The following is an 18,328-nucleotide window of genomic DNA, read 5'->3' as shown; positions in this document are numbered from 1 at the left end:
TCCAGACTGTGCATGTGACCCTGACACCCTCACAGCAGCTCTCCAGACTGTGCATGTGACCCTGACACCCTCACAGCAGCTCTCCAGACTGTGCTCGTGACCCTGACACCCTCACAGCAGCTGTCCAGACTGTGCATGTGACCCTGACACCCTCACAGCAGCTCTCCAGACTGTGCATGTTACCTTGACACCCTTGCAACAGCTCTCCAGACTGTGCATGTGACCTTGACACCCTTGCAATAGCTCTCCAGACTGTGCTTGTGACCCCCTGACACCCTCACAACAGCTCTCCAGACTGTGCATGTTACTCCCTGACACCCTCACAACAGCTCTCCAGACTGTGCTTGTGACCCCTGACACCTTCACAACAACAATCCAAACTGTGCAACTGGCTGCAGAGCAATAGTCAGTAACTTTCAGGGACGGAAGAAAACTCGTCTATGTTAGTAACTTTCACATTCCTAGTGAAAGGATCTTATGCTACATTTTCCCAGTTACCTTAAACATTTCCAGCAGAGTGTCCTTGCTGACTTCCAGTCTTTCAAACGGTTGCTTTTCTTTCATGATAGTTTTACATATGTTCTCCAGGGCAGACAACTCAGTGCTGGACACCACTCTAAAGAAACAAAGAGACTCTGAGCCCCAGGACACTCTTCCAGATGCCACCCAGCCCTTCTTCCTTGGCCCTGTGGCCTTCATCACTAGCTGACACGCTTTCTAGACTGAGCCGGTGCTTCAGGCACATATGTGCTGTTGTTCAGAGAGGTATATGATGGATTCGCTATACCCCTGCCCTCAGTGGCTTGTAGAAGCTAGCCTCGTGGGAAGGTTTGTGCACACTGCAGTCACACACACACACACACACACACTCGCTCTGCACAAAGGCTGAACTTTCATTTGCTCCTGGTTGGAGCTCTCTCCCTTCCTAACACATTGGTTTCTTTGCTATGCCTGAAATAGCCACACACAATTCTGGAAAGAACTGGAATTTTCTCTCCTTACTCACCCCTCCATTCTGGCCTCTCCTTTAAAGATACTCCACTTTTTCAGCCACCTGCCTCTTGCAGCACCTGTGTCCCCGTGTGTGTGTGTGTATGTGTGTGTGTGTGTGTGTGTGTGTGTGTGTAGGTCCCTACAGATAGCACAGCCAGAAGCACAATGATCCTTGAAGAAGTGAGAATGAAAACTTGGTTCATCCCAACTTGGACTGGATCTGACTTTGCTAGTCTGATCCCAGGCAGTTAATTGACCAGCATATTTAAACACAGTTCAATTTGGGGTCAAGTTTCCTGGTGTAATACAATCCCCAGTGCACAGAGAGGCATAATTACATTGAAACTCAACTCAAAGTACATGCCATTTCTTCCAAGAAGATGGGTTTAGAGATAGGCTACCTGTATTAGCTTAGGGGGCCTAGGGAAGGCTCTGGTGTGGTCCCGGTTATACAGATAGCATAGAAGTCATTTGGACTATTAGCCATCTCTGGTCTTGGTTGTGGGTGCTTGATAGAGCCTGGCCCTACGGATAATGTAGACCACTAGGCTGTTAATCACTTCCAATTCTTAGCCTTCTGGATGAAAATACAGGTTATATATCCTTTCCTTTGAGAGGCCAATTCTGCATGCTAACATTTCTGGTTTCCCTGATGATCTGTAGGCACAAGAACCTTCTGCCCACCACACTCCTGGATTCTTTTCCTCCATCCACTAATCACCATGTGATGGCAGCTGGCTATCTGTGTGTGGTCTGTCTTACCCCAGCTAACGATCAGCTCCAGGAGGACAGACTGGCTATTCACAGCCCAGCCGAGCCAGCCCCACACATAAGGGAAACACATAAGGCAAACAAACAATCAAAAAGCTCCTGTTGCCTGCATGAAGCTGGGAGGCTGGTAACCAGAGAGGCCACTGGATACACACTGTGATGGGAGAGAGTCTGGGCCTTCCCTGCAGTGCTCACATGAAGGGGCCCTCCAGAGACTAAGGCATTACTAGAAGCCTGGAACTGTAGCCCCAAACCCCACTCCAGAAAGGGAGAGGAGACAGAGAGTGAGTCCATTGTCAATGGCACTAGTTTGAACCAGAATTACGTGCTCCATCCTGGAGAGCAGTTGTCTGCTTCTGCTCACGATGATCAAGCCACTGCCAACTCCACTGAATGCCTCACATACTGAGTGCCAGGTGGTGGTTCACGGCGGTGTCACACTCAGTAGGTCTGTGCTTGGAGACATGGCTCTCTCTCTCATCCTGCCTCACCCACCCCAACTCTGTGTCCCTCACAGCTCCTAGGGACACTGCCAGTGACCAAACTGAAACGTTGTGTCCTTCTAACTCTTCTATACTCCTCACCACCCCAGTAGCAGCCCTGCCTAGTTTCCCAGTTTTGTCTCCTAAACATTCCTGTCTCCTTTCCCTGTGGCTTAACTCAGACTCACAGAGTCTCTTGTGTGGGTGAATAAAAATAAAAACAAACAAAACCCCCAGCTCCATAATGCCAGATACCCTGTTAGGGAGGTTATTACAGTATGGGGTGATGGGCAAGGGCTAAAATGTCCTATATTCACCCAATGGTCAATGATTTCACCAAACATGTGCGTGTTACAAAACACCCACTGAGGACTGGAGAGATGGCTCAGTGGTTAAGAGCACTGGTTGTTCTTCCAAAGGATCCAGGTTCAATTCCCAGCACCACATGGCAGTTCACATCTGTCTGTAATTCCAGTTCCAGGGCATCTGATGCCCTCATGGAGACAGCATGCAGGCAGAACACCCATATACATAAAATAAAAATAAAGTATAAAAAAACCAAATAGATGGTTTATCTATTGAAAACCACTGAACAAGGCTCCAAAAGCTACTAAGCAAGTGGGACAGCCCAGGGGGCATGGAAAGCACCATAGCCCTCCTGGCTGCGCATCTGTACCCTTTGTAACAGCTTTCATCATCATCATCATCACCATAATAATAATAATAATAATAATAATAATAATAATAATAAATAGTCCGCTATGAGCCCGTACCAACCACTGAACCCAGAGTGTGGGTTGTGGTTCAGATGTGGAAAGCTTCAACTGTGACTGGCATCTGCAAGCTGGCAGCCTTATAGGGCTGAGACTTGAACTATAGGTCTGGGTTAATGCTTAGTTGGTATCTAGAAGGCTGGAGACTCCGTTGAGGCTTGGGGAAAAAAAAAGACAAACAAAATACCCACACACTTATAGTCATTGGTATTATAAATAAATATACTCTAAACTTATAAGTAAAAACAGTTCAAACTGGGCAAGTCTGTAAAAAATATCAACATACGACAGATGTGTTGGCACATGTTTTTAATTTCCAGCATGTGAAAGACAGAGGTAGGAGACTCTCTGGTGAGTTCAAGAACAGTCTGAGCTACATAGTGAATTCCAGGCCAGGCAGAGGTACATGGTGAGACCTTGTCTCAAAAACAAACAAACAAGCAAAAAATAAACAGCACACAATATCCTCCCAGGCAGAAGAAAGACCAGGTCGAAAGTTACTCTCTAAGCTAAGCTCATTTGAAAACCAGTTTTCACAAATGGCTAACCACTTGACAATCACACAATACACAGTGACTGAGCTAACATGTAACCATTATAAAACAATGGCATACACACAAGCAATCATTCGGCAGCCTTACCTGTCTTCAATGAACATATCATAATAAAATCCATTTTCAATGGGTGGGCCATAACACAGGTGGCCTCCATAGTAAAGTTCCATGGCCTCCCCCAGGATGTGAGCGCTGGAATGCCAGTACACCTGCAAGATGTGGACAGGAAAGCTGTTAGCTACCAAACCATCACAGGCCATCAGCAGTAAAATAGCACAGGTAATCAAGTGAATGGACATGGGGGGGATAAACACCAAAAGTAGAGAGTCCCCAACGCCTATGTGGAAGGGAGTGTCCCTGCCTGCATCCTCCCCTGCACTCCCTGCAAACTTAGGTCTAGCTCAGAGTAGCTCTGCCAGCCACTGCAGCTACAGTGTAGCTGCTTCCTAACTTTCCTTCTATGCCATTGACTGTACAGAACCAGCCCATCTGCTCAGAACACTGAGCTGAGTGGCCACATGGAAACAGGGATGGGGGAGTACCAGTTAACCAAGCCTCTGGACTCAATACAGACAGGGAAGTGACTACTTGGGGGATATTAACAAAGTCAATGGGACTTCACATCTGTATAGCTGACTTGTGCTGGCTGGTCTTATGTCAATTTGACACACAAGACTAGAATTATCTAGAGGGAGAAAACCTAGATCCAACTGTAATGCACTTTCTTACTTAGTGATTGATGGGGGGAGGCCCAGCCTATTGTGGGTGGTGCAATTCCTGGGCTGATGGTCCTGGGTTCTATAAGAAAGCAGGCCAAGGGGCTGGAGAGACGGCTCAGGGCTCAGTGGTTAAGAGCACTGGCTGTTCTTCAGGAGGTCCTTAGTTCAATTCCCAGCAACCACGTGGTGGCTCACAATCATCTGTAATGGGATCTGATGCCCTCTTCTGGTGTGTCTGAAGACAGCAACAGTGTACTCACATACATTTAAAAAAGGAAAGAAAGAAAAAAAAAAAAAAGAAGAAGCTAAGCAGGTTGAGCAAGCCATGAGGAACAAGCCCGCAAGCAGCACCCCTTCATGGCCTCTGCATCAGCTCCTGCCTCCAGGTTCCTGCCCAGCTTGTGTTCTTGTCCTGATGATGAACAGTATTATAGAAGAATAAGGCATGTAAACCCTTTCCTCCCCTCTTGCTTTTTGGCCATGGTGTTTCATGACAGCAAGAGTAACCCTAAGTAAGACAAGTCTCCATATGCTGACTAGCATATGGCTGTGGAAGTTTGAAAAAGTTTGTAAGAAGGCTCAGGAGGGAAAGGTGACGCCAGGGAGTGCTGCTGGCGGCTGGAGACCCCTGAAGTATGTGTATGGGCTTATTTCCATACTCCAAGGGCAGGTTATCAGTCCCACAGACTCAGAAACCCAAGGAGTCAGTATAATTTCAGGGGCAATGAAAACAAACAAAATCAGCTTAGTTTATAAGGAATTAATTTTAGTTTACCTATGAGTTAAGATTAACCAAGTCACCAAAATAGAGATGCCAAAAGTGAATGATAATTGAGTCCTAGGTCAAAATGTTCTTCTCTTTGTTTAAACAAAGAGGAGATGGTACAAGTAACAGTAACATTTGATAAATCAGAGCAGAAAGAGGTAGATGTAGATGTAGAGAGGCCATGTATAACCCTGGTCTACTGCAGCAGGCTGGATATGCTCAGGAAACAGGCCACTCAGGCCATCTTCCCCATCACCTGAACTCAGCGTGCTGCTGAAACAGCTGGCTCACTGCCTGCATCTTCTTTGGGGCATTGTCCTTATCCACTAAATATTGACAAACCAAGCAATGTGTTAGATACAGGGATAGAATAAATAGTAAGAGAAACAGAGACTATGTCCTTGTGGCAGCTGTGCCTACTGAAGGGAGTGACACACAATCGTATGTCTACCTAGATGTACCTCTGTTCTTGGTGTGTTACACCTGTGCATGGCAGCCATGAGGTGGACATGGCTCAGTAATGAATAGCCAAGTGGAGGAAGGTCTGCGTGACTACGTGGAAAGAGAGGAACTTACCAAGGTCTGAGGGGTAGGAAAGAACCAGCATCAGGCAGACCACAGCAAGAGCTTGAGTTTTATGAGTTTAAAGCAGACATCAGTCAAGTCATGGTAAAACAGCTGGGCAAGGATGGATTTCAGAGAAAAACATTACGTAGCCAGTTTTGGTGGTGATGGTGTAATAGGCCAAGTGTAGATTCATAGCCAGTGATCACAGAGATGGAGAGAAATGTGCAAGTTGTACAGACCACTGGGCCTGCCTATAGCATTGAGATGAGGCTCCATGTGGGGAACTAAGCATGCATGCCTGCCCAGGTCTGGAGCTAGAGCTGGGTATATGATGAGGTACTCAGAGATGGGCAAACAGCAAAGGAGCAAGCTTGGTGGTTAGAGTCAAGAATTTCTAGCATAACCCCTAAGGGGAGATGGTGCTGGGGTGTAACACACATGGCACTGATGTGTGTCTGCCTGGAGATGGCAGGGAGTGGACAGGTCACAGACTTGCATTTTCAGAATTGTGTTTGAACATGGTTTTATTACTACCGAATTGCTTAACAATCTGATGGTTATACTTGGTGTAGTGGTTTGAATGACAACTGTCCCTCCTGCGGTCAAGTATTTGACACTGGGTCCCCAGCTGATAGTGCTGTTTGAGGGGGTTGGAGCCTTTAGGAGATGCAGCCTTGCTGGAAGGAGTATATATATCACCGAGGCAGGCTTTGAGAGTCTATAGCCTCTCCCAATTTCTAGTTTGCTCACTCTGCTTCCTGCATGTGAGTGGAAACAGGACCAGCCAGCTTCTCCATCCAGCCACCTGCTGCCAGGCCTCCCGGTCGTAATGGACTGCCCCTCTGGACCCTAAACCAAAATAAACTCTTTCTTCCATAAACTGCTTTTGGTCATGGTATTTTAACTGAGTAACAAAAAATAGCTAACAGCCTTGGCATCCTTGAATCGGGAATTATACAGTTCTTAGCATCCAGGAAATGTAACAGTGTAGCCTCTGCTGACCATGGCTCGGTTTTAGAGGCACTAAAGCCAGTTGAAAGGGAGCTCCAAGCTACGCTGATGAGCGTATAGAAGACATACACAAAAGTGTGGCACGTCTAAAAACACTGCATTACCAGTACCTAAAGGGTTTTTCCAAATTCTCCTACAGATATTAAAAGACAGGAGGTGAGTAGGAACTGATTCTTGAATAGACACTAATTTAATAGCTAAAACATTTAACTTAAGGGAATAATTTTAGCTTAAGAAGTAATAAGCATGGTCTATTTATTTGAGCACATATTTTACAAATGCCTGTTAGTTATCATTAAATGCCATGTTGGAATTTTAAATGCTGAAAGGCCAAGAGTTTCATCACCCTTGATTCCAATGCATGGAACTTCCCATAATTCTCGTATTATTAAGACCCAACTCTGGCTGGTTGGTTTTTAAATACTTACAGCCTGGGCTTCCTCGTTGTCAAACATCAGCAGCTCCACAGTGGAGTCCCCTTCCAACGGGCGGTCCAGGTCCCACAATACACCGTTCACTTTGGCAATCACTGTATGTTCAGCCAGTTCTTTACTAGTAGGAGGAAAAAAAAACACTTGAGGTTAACATTTATAATATTATACTTCACTGTAAGAAAATCTTAAAATAATTTCAGGATTTAAAAGAAGTTAGATAGAAAGTACAGATGTAAACTAATAGGATAAAGATATTTTACTATGTAACAATTATTTTATGAATAAAAGTCATATACACTTGCCATTTTTTTAAAACTTAAAAAATAAAGCACAAAAAATAAAATTAAAATCTCATATAAATCTTACCCCTTCATTCTAGAAGTAATTGTTTATAACATTTTGGCACATCACTCTCTGGTTGTTTCCTACACTGGCATCATACCCATGTTATAAAAACATCTAGTTATGAGCATAATTTCATAGCCTACTTTTTATTGCTATGTTATCAGCCAGAGCCCCCAGGCAGGCTGGAAGGGTTCTGTTTACTGAGGGAGCCCTGGCTTTTGCACACTTGGGTCTCCTTCGGTTTTGCTCTCTCACATGATATATGTGGCCATGAAAACCTGTTCTTCCTTGTGCCCCTGTAAGCCCACAGAAATAAAAATAAAGTCAAATAAATAAAAGTCCACAGGATGAGGCCAGGTGCCTTCACAAGATTCTGATATAGTCTCAGACACTTACACTCACCCTAAATGACGTTTCAAATCTTTGCCAGTGTGATCTCGAACACTGGTACTTTGATTTTGTTGATGATTAATTTTACCTTTAATGCCTTATCTGCTTCCTTTACCTATTATTCATAGAGACTTCCCTCCCTCCCTCCCTTTGCTCCTTTCTCCATATTCCAAAAATGACATTTATGGTTTGAGAACTATTGAGAAATGAAGTTGTAAGAAGAAACCTAGGAAAGCATGGGATGGGGTGGGTACACATGGAGCTTTCAAAAATGACTGTTAACATTATATATTCTCCAAATCTTTTATATATACACCAATATAAAAAAATTAAGACTGTCCTTCTGTATATCTTACTTTGTAACCCACTTCTTAAAGCTAAAAATAAATGATAGCACCGTGTCTATCTGCAGACAGACTTCCAACATATATTATTTAATCATTACGCGAGAGCCAAATGCTAGGCATTCTGGTTATACTTTTGTGGGGTTTGGTTTGTTGTTGTTATAACAAACATTCCTAAACACATACTTTCATAGCCAATTCTTTCCTATGGAAAAAAAAATGAAAGTGAAATCATGATGTCATAGACAATGCGTTGTTCATGGTTTATGTTGGAATCCAATGCCAAGCTTTCTTAACAGCAGACACACCAGAGTCCCTTCCCACGGCTCTCAAGCTAGGTGCTAGGAATTGCATTGGCTCTCAACAGCGTTATAAGAAAGGGGGCAATACCCCTCTAAAAAGAGGAAGGTCATATTAGGGGAAGATTGTGTTACAGCCTCTAAAGCAGTGGTTCTCAACTTGTGGGTCTCAACCCCTTGAGGGGTCAAATGACACATAGGGGTAGCCCAAGGTCATTAGAAAACACAGATATTTATATTATGATTCATAACAGTAGCAAAATTACAGTTATGAAGTAACAATGAAAATAACTTTACGGCTGGGGGTCACCACAACATGAGGAGCTGTATTAGAGGGTTGCAGCATTAGGAAGGTTGAGAACCACTGGTCTAAAGGGAGGATGGGCCTTCAGCTCCAGTGAGGGTGGTCCTGGAAGACTGATATTTTTCTAAGGTTCCCTGGTAAACAGCCCCCAAACAACTGCAGACAACCATTGTGACACCTTACTGAGTGAACTTGCCCAGTGTGCAGTTGTAGATGTCAATGTCCAAAAGGCAAAGGACTTTTTTCTGTCACTGGGGTCTTGGGAATCAGTCTATATGTGACCTGATAACACAGCATGGAAGGAACATGGGCAATCTTCACTAAAAGTCAGGGGATACTCCTGAAGCCATGGCTAACCTCTCCAGCTACTCTGTAACATACGGTCATCTAGAATGCTTACAGCCTATCAAACCCAAAGCCATAAAGGTAGATGAGCCTTCTTGAAGATTTAAATATTTGACATGTGTTGGCATCTTCTTTGAGTGAACAAAAGCCTACCCCATGCAGACAAAGCAAACTTATTCTCTAAGCTGGGTGGGGTAGTGCATACTTTTGATCTCAGGATTTGGGAGGCAGAGGCAGAGGCAGGCAGATCTCTTGGGTAGAACAGCCTTATCTAAACCCTGAGTTCCAGGACATCCAGGATACACAGAGATATCCTGTCTTGAAAATCAAATGAATAATAATAATAATAATAATAATTGCCTAGAATAAAACTTCTGAGTTTCCACAACCTCAAGAATACAAGACTCCTTTTCTGATTGTTAGTTTGGTTTTTTGGTTTTTCAAGACATGGTTTCTCTGTGCAGCCAGGCTTGCCTCAGACTCAGAGAGTCACCTGCCTCTTTCTCCCAAGGGCTGGGATTAAGGTGTGAGCCACCACTCCCCAGCGTATCTTAACTTCTTAAATGCAAAGATAAGTCCCATTTACAAGTCTATCAGTGCCAAATCCATGTAAGGAACAGTATGACAGGATTTCATGCCTCTGGAACAGAGTCAGCAGAGCGTGGGCCTCTGGGAGTGTTGTTGTGGGTATAAAACTTCTTTGTATAATAGTGTACATATTTTCACATTCCTCCTTCGAGGAATATTTTTTCTGCCAAGGTTAATAATTCCATGTTAATCAGAGAAAGCACACATCCAGAAGGCTAGGGTATGTCTATGTCTCAGCAAAATGGTAGAAGGCTGTGACCTTCAGGACAGCCCTTAAGGCTGTGGGAAAGAACGCTGAAAATATGAGCGCACCAATATATAATTCGTCAACTACGCAAAACATAAGGATGCAATATGAATTGTATGAGGGGCTTCTCAGATCTAAAGGAACAGAGGCAGGTGCACTATGAGCCAGCTTGTCAGAAAAATACAAAGACAGGCAGATACAAAGGTCGGCAGATTCCTTAGTTCGAGGTCAGCCTGGGACAGAGGGAGTTTAGATCCAGGCCCAGGAATGGTAGGAATGGTCATTTCAGGGCGGGGTTCCACCCAGCTATCCTATTGTCTGTGTTTGCACTTGCAGTCTCTTTCTAAGATGGCTCAGTGGTTAAGAGCACTGAGTGCTCTTCTAAAGGTCCTGAGTTGAAATCCCAGCATCCACATGGTGGCTCACAACCATATGTAATAAGCTCTGTTACCCTCTTCTGGGGTATCTGAAGACAGCTACAGTGTACTTACATATAATAAATAAATCAGAAAGAAAGAAAGAAAGAAAGAAAGAAAGAAAGAAAGAAAGAAAGAAAGAAAGAAAGAAAAAGAGAAAGAATCAGTGGGCTGGGGTCATGGGATGCTGATTCATGGGATAATCGAAAAGGAACCTGGGGTAAAGACAGAATTTATATTTAAATAAAACCTGGGCTTTTGATCTGCAAGAGATGAGCGATCCAGAGAATTTTTAGAATAGCAAGAGAAAGCAGTCTCAAGCAGAGCAAAACACAGAGAGCTGTCTAGAGATCCCCAGAGATAGCAGAACACAGAGAGCTGTCTAGAGATCCCCAGAGATAGCAGAACACAGAGGTCAGCCTGAAAAGCTGTCTCTAGCAGAGCGCAGAGACACACCAATCCATAAAGTTGTCTCGAGCAGAACATAGGCCGTCAGCTTGGATCCACGATTTGATTTTGAGTTGTTTGTTTTGCTGTTCCCAGATACCCTATCTCTTAGAACCCCTCTCAAGTCAAGGCTAGTCCTTGGCTTATCAGTAGCTGTAACCTGAGTTTATGTGTGGGTTTTCATCCTTTTTCTTTTGGCACTGTTTAGTATAATATATACTCAATGCTTAGAACCTCACACCTTTTTCCTTTTTCTCTATTCTACCACTGGATTCCTTCCTAAAATTGTTCTTTTGTGCTTCACCACATTGTTGTTATGTAGCCAAGGGATCTCACCCCTGGGAAAAAACTATAGAAAGATTGCTCTCTGGGGCCAATTGTAACCATGGCTTTCCTGATTCTTGCCCTTTGGGGAACACTGGCTGGCATAATCATGCTATTCTTGTTTGGACCAGTGTTTGTAGCCCTCTTGTGAAATGTGAGTCTTCTGGGTTCCAGACTGGGCTTGTGATGCAGGGCTTCCAGTCAATCTTTGGCTTCCTTTCTGTCTCCAGTTTCATGCCTTGAGTTCCTGCCTTGGCTTCCCTTCACAATGGACCCTAACCTGTAAGCCAAATAAACCCTTCCCTCCCCAGGTTGCTTTTGATAATCATGCTTATTACAGCAACAGAAAGCATATAAGACAAGAAGAAATTGCCTCTAAGCAAGACTTCATTAACGCCTCTATTTCCTAGGAAAGACAAGTACCATGACAGATAACAGTGTCATCTCACATTTTCAATTTGAAAAACTATAAAAATGCATGGAAATTACTTAGTGTATGAATAAAGTACTGTAAAGGGTACAGATTTCTTTTCTCTAGTACGTATTTTTATTAGAACTTTAAAATTCGGACTTTTTAACTAGGAAGAGATCATGATCCCGTATACAATTAATGTTGTCTTCTTAGGAGTCAGGGGAAAACAGTCATTATATTTAACTCAGCTGAATAAGGGAAAAGTATTTTAGTGTCAATAAAACCTTTCAACGGGCTCTGGCACAGTTACTTAATACTGGAGTATATGTGCTTCAAACAGGTAGGGAGGAAAATAGATAAACAAGGAGTCTGTGGGCAGGTACGTATGCTTGTGCGCATGCGTCTGGCGGGGGCAGGGCGTCGGCGAGGGGGCGGGCCTTACCTAATTCCAGCGGCCACTTGATAAGGTGTTGTTTTCCACCTTTCTCCTTGCACTGTCTTCCCTCCAGCCACCCTCACTGAAATCACGCTGTCTGTGTTCTTCTTTTCCTGAGTAGCAGGTAACAGCTGATGATCTGTCTTCAATGTTTCAAAAAGCTGCAATCTCTCTTTTATAAAATTCGGTTGCTTCACCTGAAAGTCATTAGCGTACCGTAAGGTTAAGGATTCAGCCCACGGAGCTTCCAGCTCCAGCAGACCTTCCCCTCTTACCTAATGTCTCTGAATACTACACTCATGGACGTATCCCTCTCCCACCACTGACTGTATATTTATGCAATATTATACAGTGTAGCACTTCTTAATAGACAACCCTTGGTATCCCGAGAACTGGATTCCTAGAGCCCCATGGATGCTCAGGTCCTTAATAAAGTTACACAGTTTTAGCACATCTTCTCACATCCTCCCATATGCTTTAAGTCATCTCTAGATTAATAAAAAGCAAAATGCAATGCTCAGAAAATAGCTGTCATACTGTACTGTTTGGGGGGAATGATGATCAAAAAAGTCAGTCAGTACAGGGCATTTTTCCCTAAGTGTTTTCAGATTTTAAAATCCACAAATGAAGAACATGTATGTGCACATCGGAGGCTGCCTGTGCCATATCTCAGTCTACCTCTACTTGTTTGTCCTAAGTCTGTCTGACCTCCATAGCCAGACTTAGTACCTTTGAGGCTAGGTACTCCTCCTTTGGACCTAACAAGTGCTGAGTCTCTATAAACCCTTGCTGGTAGAAGCAGGAAATATGAAGTCAGAACTCTATTATTTCACCTTTAAAAAACGTGAAGAAAGTGGGTGGTGGTGGCCCACCCTTTAATCCCAGCCCTTGGGAGGCAAAGGCAGGTAGATCTCTGTGACTCTGAGGCCAGCCTGGTTGACAGAGAGAGTGTCAGGACAGCCAAAGCCTTGCTAGACCATGTAACATTGCATAGATACACTGTAAATAGTGGGAGAGAGAAATGTCCATGGGTATAGTATTCAAAGACCTTAGGTAAAAGGGACAGAGAAGGCCTGTTTCAAGAAACAAAACAAAACAAAACTAAAGCAAAAGAAAGAGAAAAGAAAGAAGGAAAAAGGAAAAGAGTAGAGAGCCCTTGAGCCAGTGGCTAACTTGACTCTAAGAGGTTACTGGTGTGGTCCAGACAATTTCACCAGTAACTATGTCCTTATCCTAAGTCCCTCGGGCCCAGGATCACTAGTGAACATTCCATTTCTACAGCAGCGACTTACCTCCCGGCCGGGCTCGCTCTGCTTCAGCCTCTTCTTCTTTGTGTCTTTCTCTTGGTTTTGGGTAGGAGGCTGAAAGATAACGGGAGGCAAGAGCAGTACATGAGAAACCTGGGGAAGGAGGAAACCCAGAGAGCTCGCGGCAGGGCCCATGGTTGGAGAGTCCCGGCTGGGCTGTGGGAACCAGGATCTACTTATAACCCCCAGGGATCTGGTTTCAGAGTTCAGCCCTATCTGTCCAAGCACATTAAAACTGGGGTGTAGCTCAGTAATAGAGCCTTGCCCAGTATTCACAAGGCCATGGGTCCCATAGCCTGCAACACACACAGTCTCTGTGTCTCTCTGTCACTCTTCCCTAAACTTTAAACAAATAATGTCACTGGAAATTGTGGTTGCCACCAAACTCTTATTCATTGCACTATTTCATTAGATGTTGCCACAGCAAAAACAAAACAAACAAAACCAAAAACAAAAAACCCTTAATTTTAGAAAGCCTTCAGAACTTAGAAAAATTATCTTCTAATTTGTTACTTAATGATCTTCTAAAACATGAAAATACTGTAATCAAATACTTCTGTTAAATATACAGATCACATATAGGCCTCAAAGCAAACCACCAAAATAAGACAGTAAAAATAACCCGTCTTCAGATAGCACAGAACCAGCCAGCGGAGAGAATAGAAACTGTTAGGTCCTCTTCTCCAAGGATACTGTGACTCTTAAACACTGAAGCGGCCTTTTAAAAAGTTTTTATTTAAGACAGCGTCTTCTCATATTGCCCTGGCCGACCTGATTCTCAATATTTACTCCAGGCGGGCCTTAAATTCTCAGCCATCCTCCTGCCTCAGCCTCCAGAGTTCTGGATTAGAGGCATGCACCTCAGTTTTATCTGCTACTGGAGGGAAAAGTGTTGCTTGCAGTCTGTCCAATGAAGAGCTGAGAAATTATACCAGCTGGTCATTAGGAGGTTGGTGGAAACCTAGCGGTTCCCCAGGCCGTGGGCAGTGGGCAGGGCGCGGGCGGGGACACACCCTGCAGCCCTGCCCGCACCCGGGTGCAGAATTGGAACCCGCTGAGTGCGTGCGCCTGGGCCGCCGGTTACCTCGTGCGCCGCCGTTCGCCCGGCCCCGGTGCTGCGCTGCTCCGCCAGGCGCAGCCGCAGGCCACACAGGCGCTGGTGCAGGTCGCGGTTCTCCGCCTGGAGCTGTGCCACCTCGCGTGTCAGGCGCGGGCCCTCGGCTTGGCCCCGCTCGGGCCCGCGCAGCTGCTCGTCCCTCAGGCGCTGCACCTCCGCGCACAGCCAGCGGATGTCCTCCTCCTGCCGCTGCAGGCGCGAGGCCACCGCCTGAGCCGCCAGGGCCTGGGCCGCCATGGTAGCTTCCCTGTGCCACCTGAGCCCGCCGGCCCAGCCAGAGTGACAAGGAGACGGGGCGGGGCGGAGCTGAAGGGCTTCGGGAGGCGGGGTGAAGTGGGGGGTGCATCACTATATGGGGCGGGGCGATGGAGGAAGAGGGGCGGGGCTGGAGCTGGGTATCCCTGCATGGGGCGGAGCGATGCACGGGCAAGAGGCGGGGCCATATCGGGGCAACTGTGCAGGGGCCAGGCGATGGGCAAAGAAGAGGGGCGGGCTATAGGATAATGAAGGGCGGGGCAGGAGCGATGGGGGGGTGGGGGGGCAAGGGTAGGCAACATTTCAGAGGATAAGCGATGAGACAGGGCTGTAGCGCGGCATCATCACTGGGGAAGATGGGACGGCTGAGCAATGCTTCATAAAACAAGGAAAATGGGCAGGGGGAGCACGGGCAGGAACACGGCCAATGTTGGGTGCACTGCAGGATTGAGAACTACGCTCTGGACCTAGGCAGCAGGAGTGGGACCACCAGATGGGCATCTTTAGCGTTTGGAGGCATGTCCAGGTGCTACTGCAAGTGTGCTCAGTCTAATGAAACTGGAGTTTGAGATATTGAAGCCCAGAGGAGGTGCGTCTCTTGACCAGATTATCCAAACCGTTAGCAGAGCCTGCTGAATTTCTTTCATTCCCCTCTTGAATTCTTGCAGTCACCACACTGTGCAAACAGGTTCTGAAAAGCGGCCATTGAAAATAGACCTTCATGCCAAGGCTGTGCAAATACAGTGGCACTTGGCAAGGACACACAGAAGAGCACTACAAAAACTTCAGCCTGGCCAGCACAACATTGTTCACTATTTGGGTCTAGAGCAAATGCTGTTTATAACTGTCCTGACAGGAAAGAAGATTATTTTAAGTAGAAACATTTGTGCTATCTGACTTTGGAAACAGTGGTCCGCAAAGAATTAAGCTCTCATCCTGGAGCAGGAAAAGGCTAAAGCCCTGCTGCCCCCTGGGGGAGGAATTGCCCTAGGGCGAGAGTCAGGACTCACCAGACCATCTTGCCATTTTAATTGGCATGTTGCAGAGGGTTAGCTGAGCCTATGTCGTTGAAACTTCCAGAAGCCAGGCTTTGATTCTAAAGACTCCAGTAATAAGTTCACATATGACTTTGTTTCTCTTATAACCATGAGCAAGAAGCTTCCTGTGGCAAGAACAAAAGTTGGCTTTTACTGTTCTTAAGTTCCTAGAATGTGCAAAGACATGAGCGAAGTGATTTGGAAATAGTCACTTCTTAAATCTTCATTAAAAGAGATGATACCATTATACCCATGAATAATGCAGAAATTAAGGCACAGAGGGTAGCATTTAGTCAAACATGTCTCATGATGTAATCTAGGTAATGGAGGCTATAAGAGTTCCAAAATAGGGTTTATCTTGGGGTGGGGTAGTTCGAGGGTGAGAAATTACTCTGAGAAATGGAGTCTGGGTAATATGAGCAAGGTGGACAGACAGGTGGATAGATGTAACTCTGGGGAATTGGGTGGAAGGAGCTGAGCAGTTAATCAGAATCACAGATCACTTCCAGCAAGAGATGCCATTGTCTTCCATGTGGAAATCGAAGACCCTTTCTGTGGGAAGAAGAGGCACAGCTGGGTGCGGTCATGCACATCCGTACAGCACTCCTGGAGGTGGAAGCAGTGGTAGCCATCAGCCTAAAGCTAGTCTGGGCTACATAGCAAGATCCCATCAACATAAAAAAAAACTAGAAAGAAAGCAGAAGGGAAGAAGAAAGGGGAAGGGAGAAACAGAGACACTAGGATAGCTCTGTTGGTGAAGTGCTTACCTTACAAGCATGAGGACCAGAAAGTGATGTCCAGCACCCTGTGGTGCTGTGTGCCTGTAATTCTAACATTACACTGGTGGATAGACACAGGTGTACTCCTGGGGCTTGCTGGCCAGCCAGCTTATCCTAAATGAAGAGTCCAGGTTTTAGTGAAAGGTTTTATTACAAGGTAGTGGGTTCCTGGGGAATAATACTCCAGGCTGTCCTTTGACCTCCCCATGCAAATGCACACATAGGCAGATGCATCTGCACACTCACAGGCAGGCACAACACACATCTGCACACATGCACACACACATACACACACTTGCACACATACATACACACATGCACACACATACACATATATACATGAACACACACATGCACACACACATGCACACACAACACATATCTGCACACATGCACACACACATACACACATGCACACACACATACACATATGTACATGAACACACACATGCACATACACATGCACACACAACACATATCTGCACACATGCACACACACATACACACATGCATACAACATACACATATGTACATGAACACACACATGCACATACACATGCACACACAACACATATCTGCACACATGCACACACACATACACATATGTACATGAACACACACATGCACATACACATGCACATACAACACACATCTGCACACATGCACACACACCATAGTGCCACAAGAGGGAGCAGAGGTACAGAATTTTAAATGAGAAGAATAAAATACTACAAATGTTAGGAGCGCATGAATCTGAGAACATATAATAACTAACATTCACATTGATAAAAACAAAAGAATGAAAGCTATTAATTAAAAACTCTAGAAAAGGGCCGGCAAGATAAACCAATGACAATATCAAAGAAAACTGCATGTAATTTTCCCCCAATATCCATGGATAATTGGTTAATGGGAAAGAGTTCTTCCCCAAAGATATCCCATAAATGCTTCAGTCTTTTACATAACATGTCCAAATTCTTGCATTTAACTTGGCTGCACCATCCTGTCTTCCTTACATCATCTCTAATGATGTATAGCACCCAATACAGTGTAGATGCTGTGTCCACTGTAATGATGGGTAGGAAGGAGTGGGAAGAGAAGACTACATGCTGTATAGCTGTGATTCTTCCTAAATACTTTCAGTCTGTGGTCCATTGAACCTACAGAAACAGAATGAATAGAAATGGAAGGTCTATTGTATACATGGCTCTTGCTGGGAATTTATTCTGTAGATACATTTCTTTATTTCTTTTTTCTTTTTTTTTTTTTTTTGGTTTTAGAGCTTTGCTGTAGAAAGGCAGAGAGAAAGAGAGAAGGTAGAAGGAGAGAGGCTGGCCATGGCCACGTGCAGAGAGAGGAAAGGGAGGAAGAGGAGAGCTAGAGATGAGAATGAGAGGAAAGAGCTTAAGAGCTGTAGATATATTTCTAAGAACACTAAACTGCATTTGTACAAAAATTTAACTCAATGATGTGTGTGTGTGTGTGTGTGTGTGTGGTTGTAAAATTACATAGATACTGGTTTCATCAATTTAAAACACTGACCCAATGGAATATCATGTAGCAGTTTAAAGGCCATCAGGGAGAACTTTGTAAATTTATATGGAGGCAACCAGGCGGTGGTGGCGCATGCCTTTAATCCCAGCACTCAGGGGGCAGAGGCAGGCGGATTTCTGAGTTCGAGGCCAGCCTGGTCTACAAAGTGAGTTCTAGGACACCCAGGGCTACACAGAGAAACCCTGTCTCGAAAAAACAAAAACAAAACAAAAAAAATGTATATGGAGGCATTTCCTGGAGGTACTGTTAATGTGAAAAAGAGCTAAGTTCAAAGGAGCATAAGTGACATGTTACATGTTGTGCAAGAAAGAA

General features: G+C 44.9%; 1 protein-coding gene across 1 annotated transcript in view; it reads right to left on the bottom strand.

The window, feature by feature from the left end:
• Positions 1–14,679, bottom strand: part of Tarsl2 (threonyl-tRNA synthetase like 2) — a 48,470-nt gene extending 33,791 nt beyond the window's left edge. The window contains exons 1-6 of the mRNA XM_021166443.2: positions 14,359–14,679; positions 13,260–13,328; positions 11,974–12,164; positions 7,065–7,188; positions 3,661–3,782; positions 499–616 (exon numbers count right to left, since the gene is read on the bottom strand). Of these exons, the coding sequence (XP_021022102.1) occupies positions 499–616; positions 3,661–3,782; positions 7,065–7,188; positions 11,974–12,164; positions 13,260–13,328; positions 14,359–14,628 (894 nt within the window). The 5' untranslated portion in view covers positions 14,629–14,679. The remainder of the gene's footprint in view (positions 1–498; positions 617–3,660; positions 3,783–7,064; positions 7,189–11,973; positions 12,165–13,259; positions 13,329–14,358) is intronic.
• Positions 14,680–18,328: the final 3,649 nt, after the last annotated feature.

The sequence above is a fragment of the Mus caroli genome, chromosome 7, assembly GCF_900094665.2.
Source record: "Mus caroli chromosome 7, CAROLI_EIJ_v1.1, whole genome shotgun sequence".
Taxonomy (NCBI): domain Eukaryota; kingdom Metazoa; phylum Chordata; class Mammalia; order Rodentia; family Muridae; genus Mus; species Mus caroli.
Note: the sequence above shows the minus strand (reverse complement) of the source record. Positions and strands in the feature narration are given on the sequence as shown.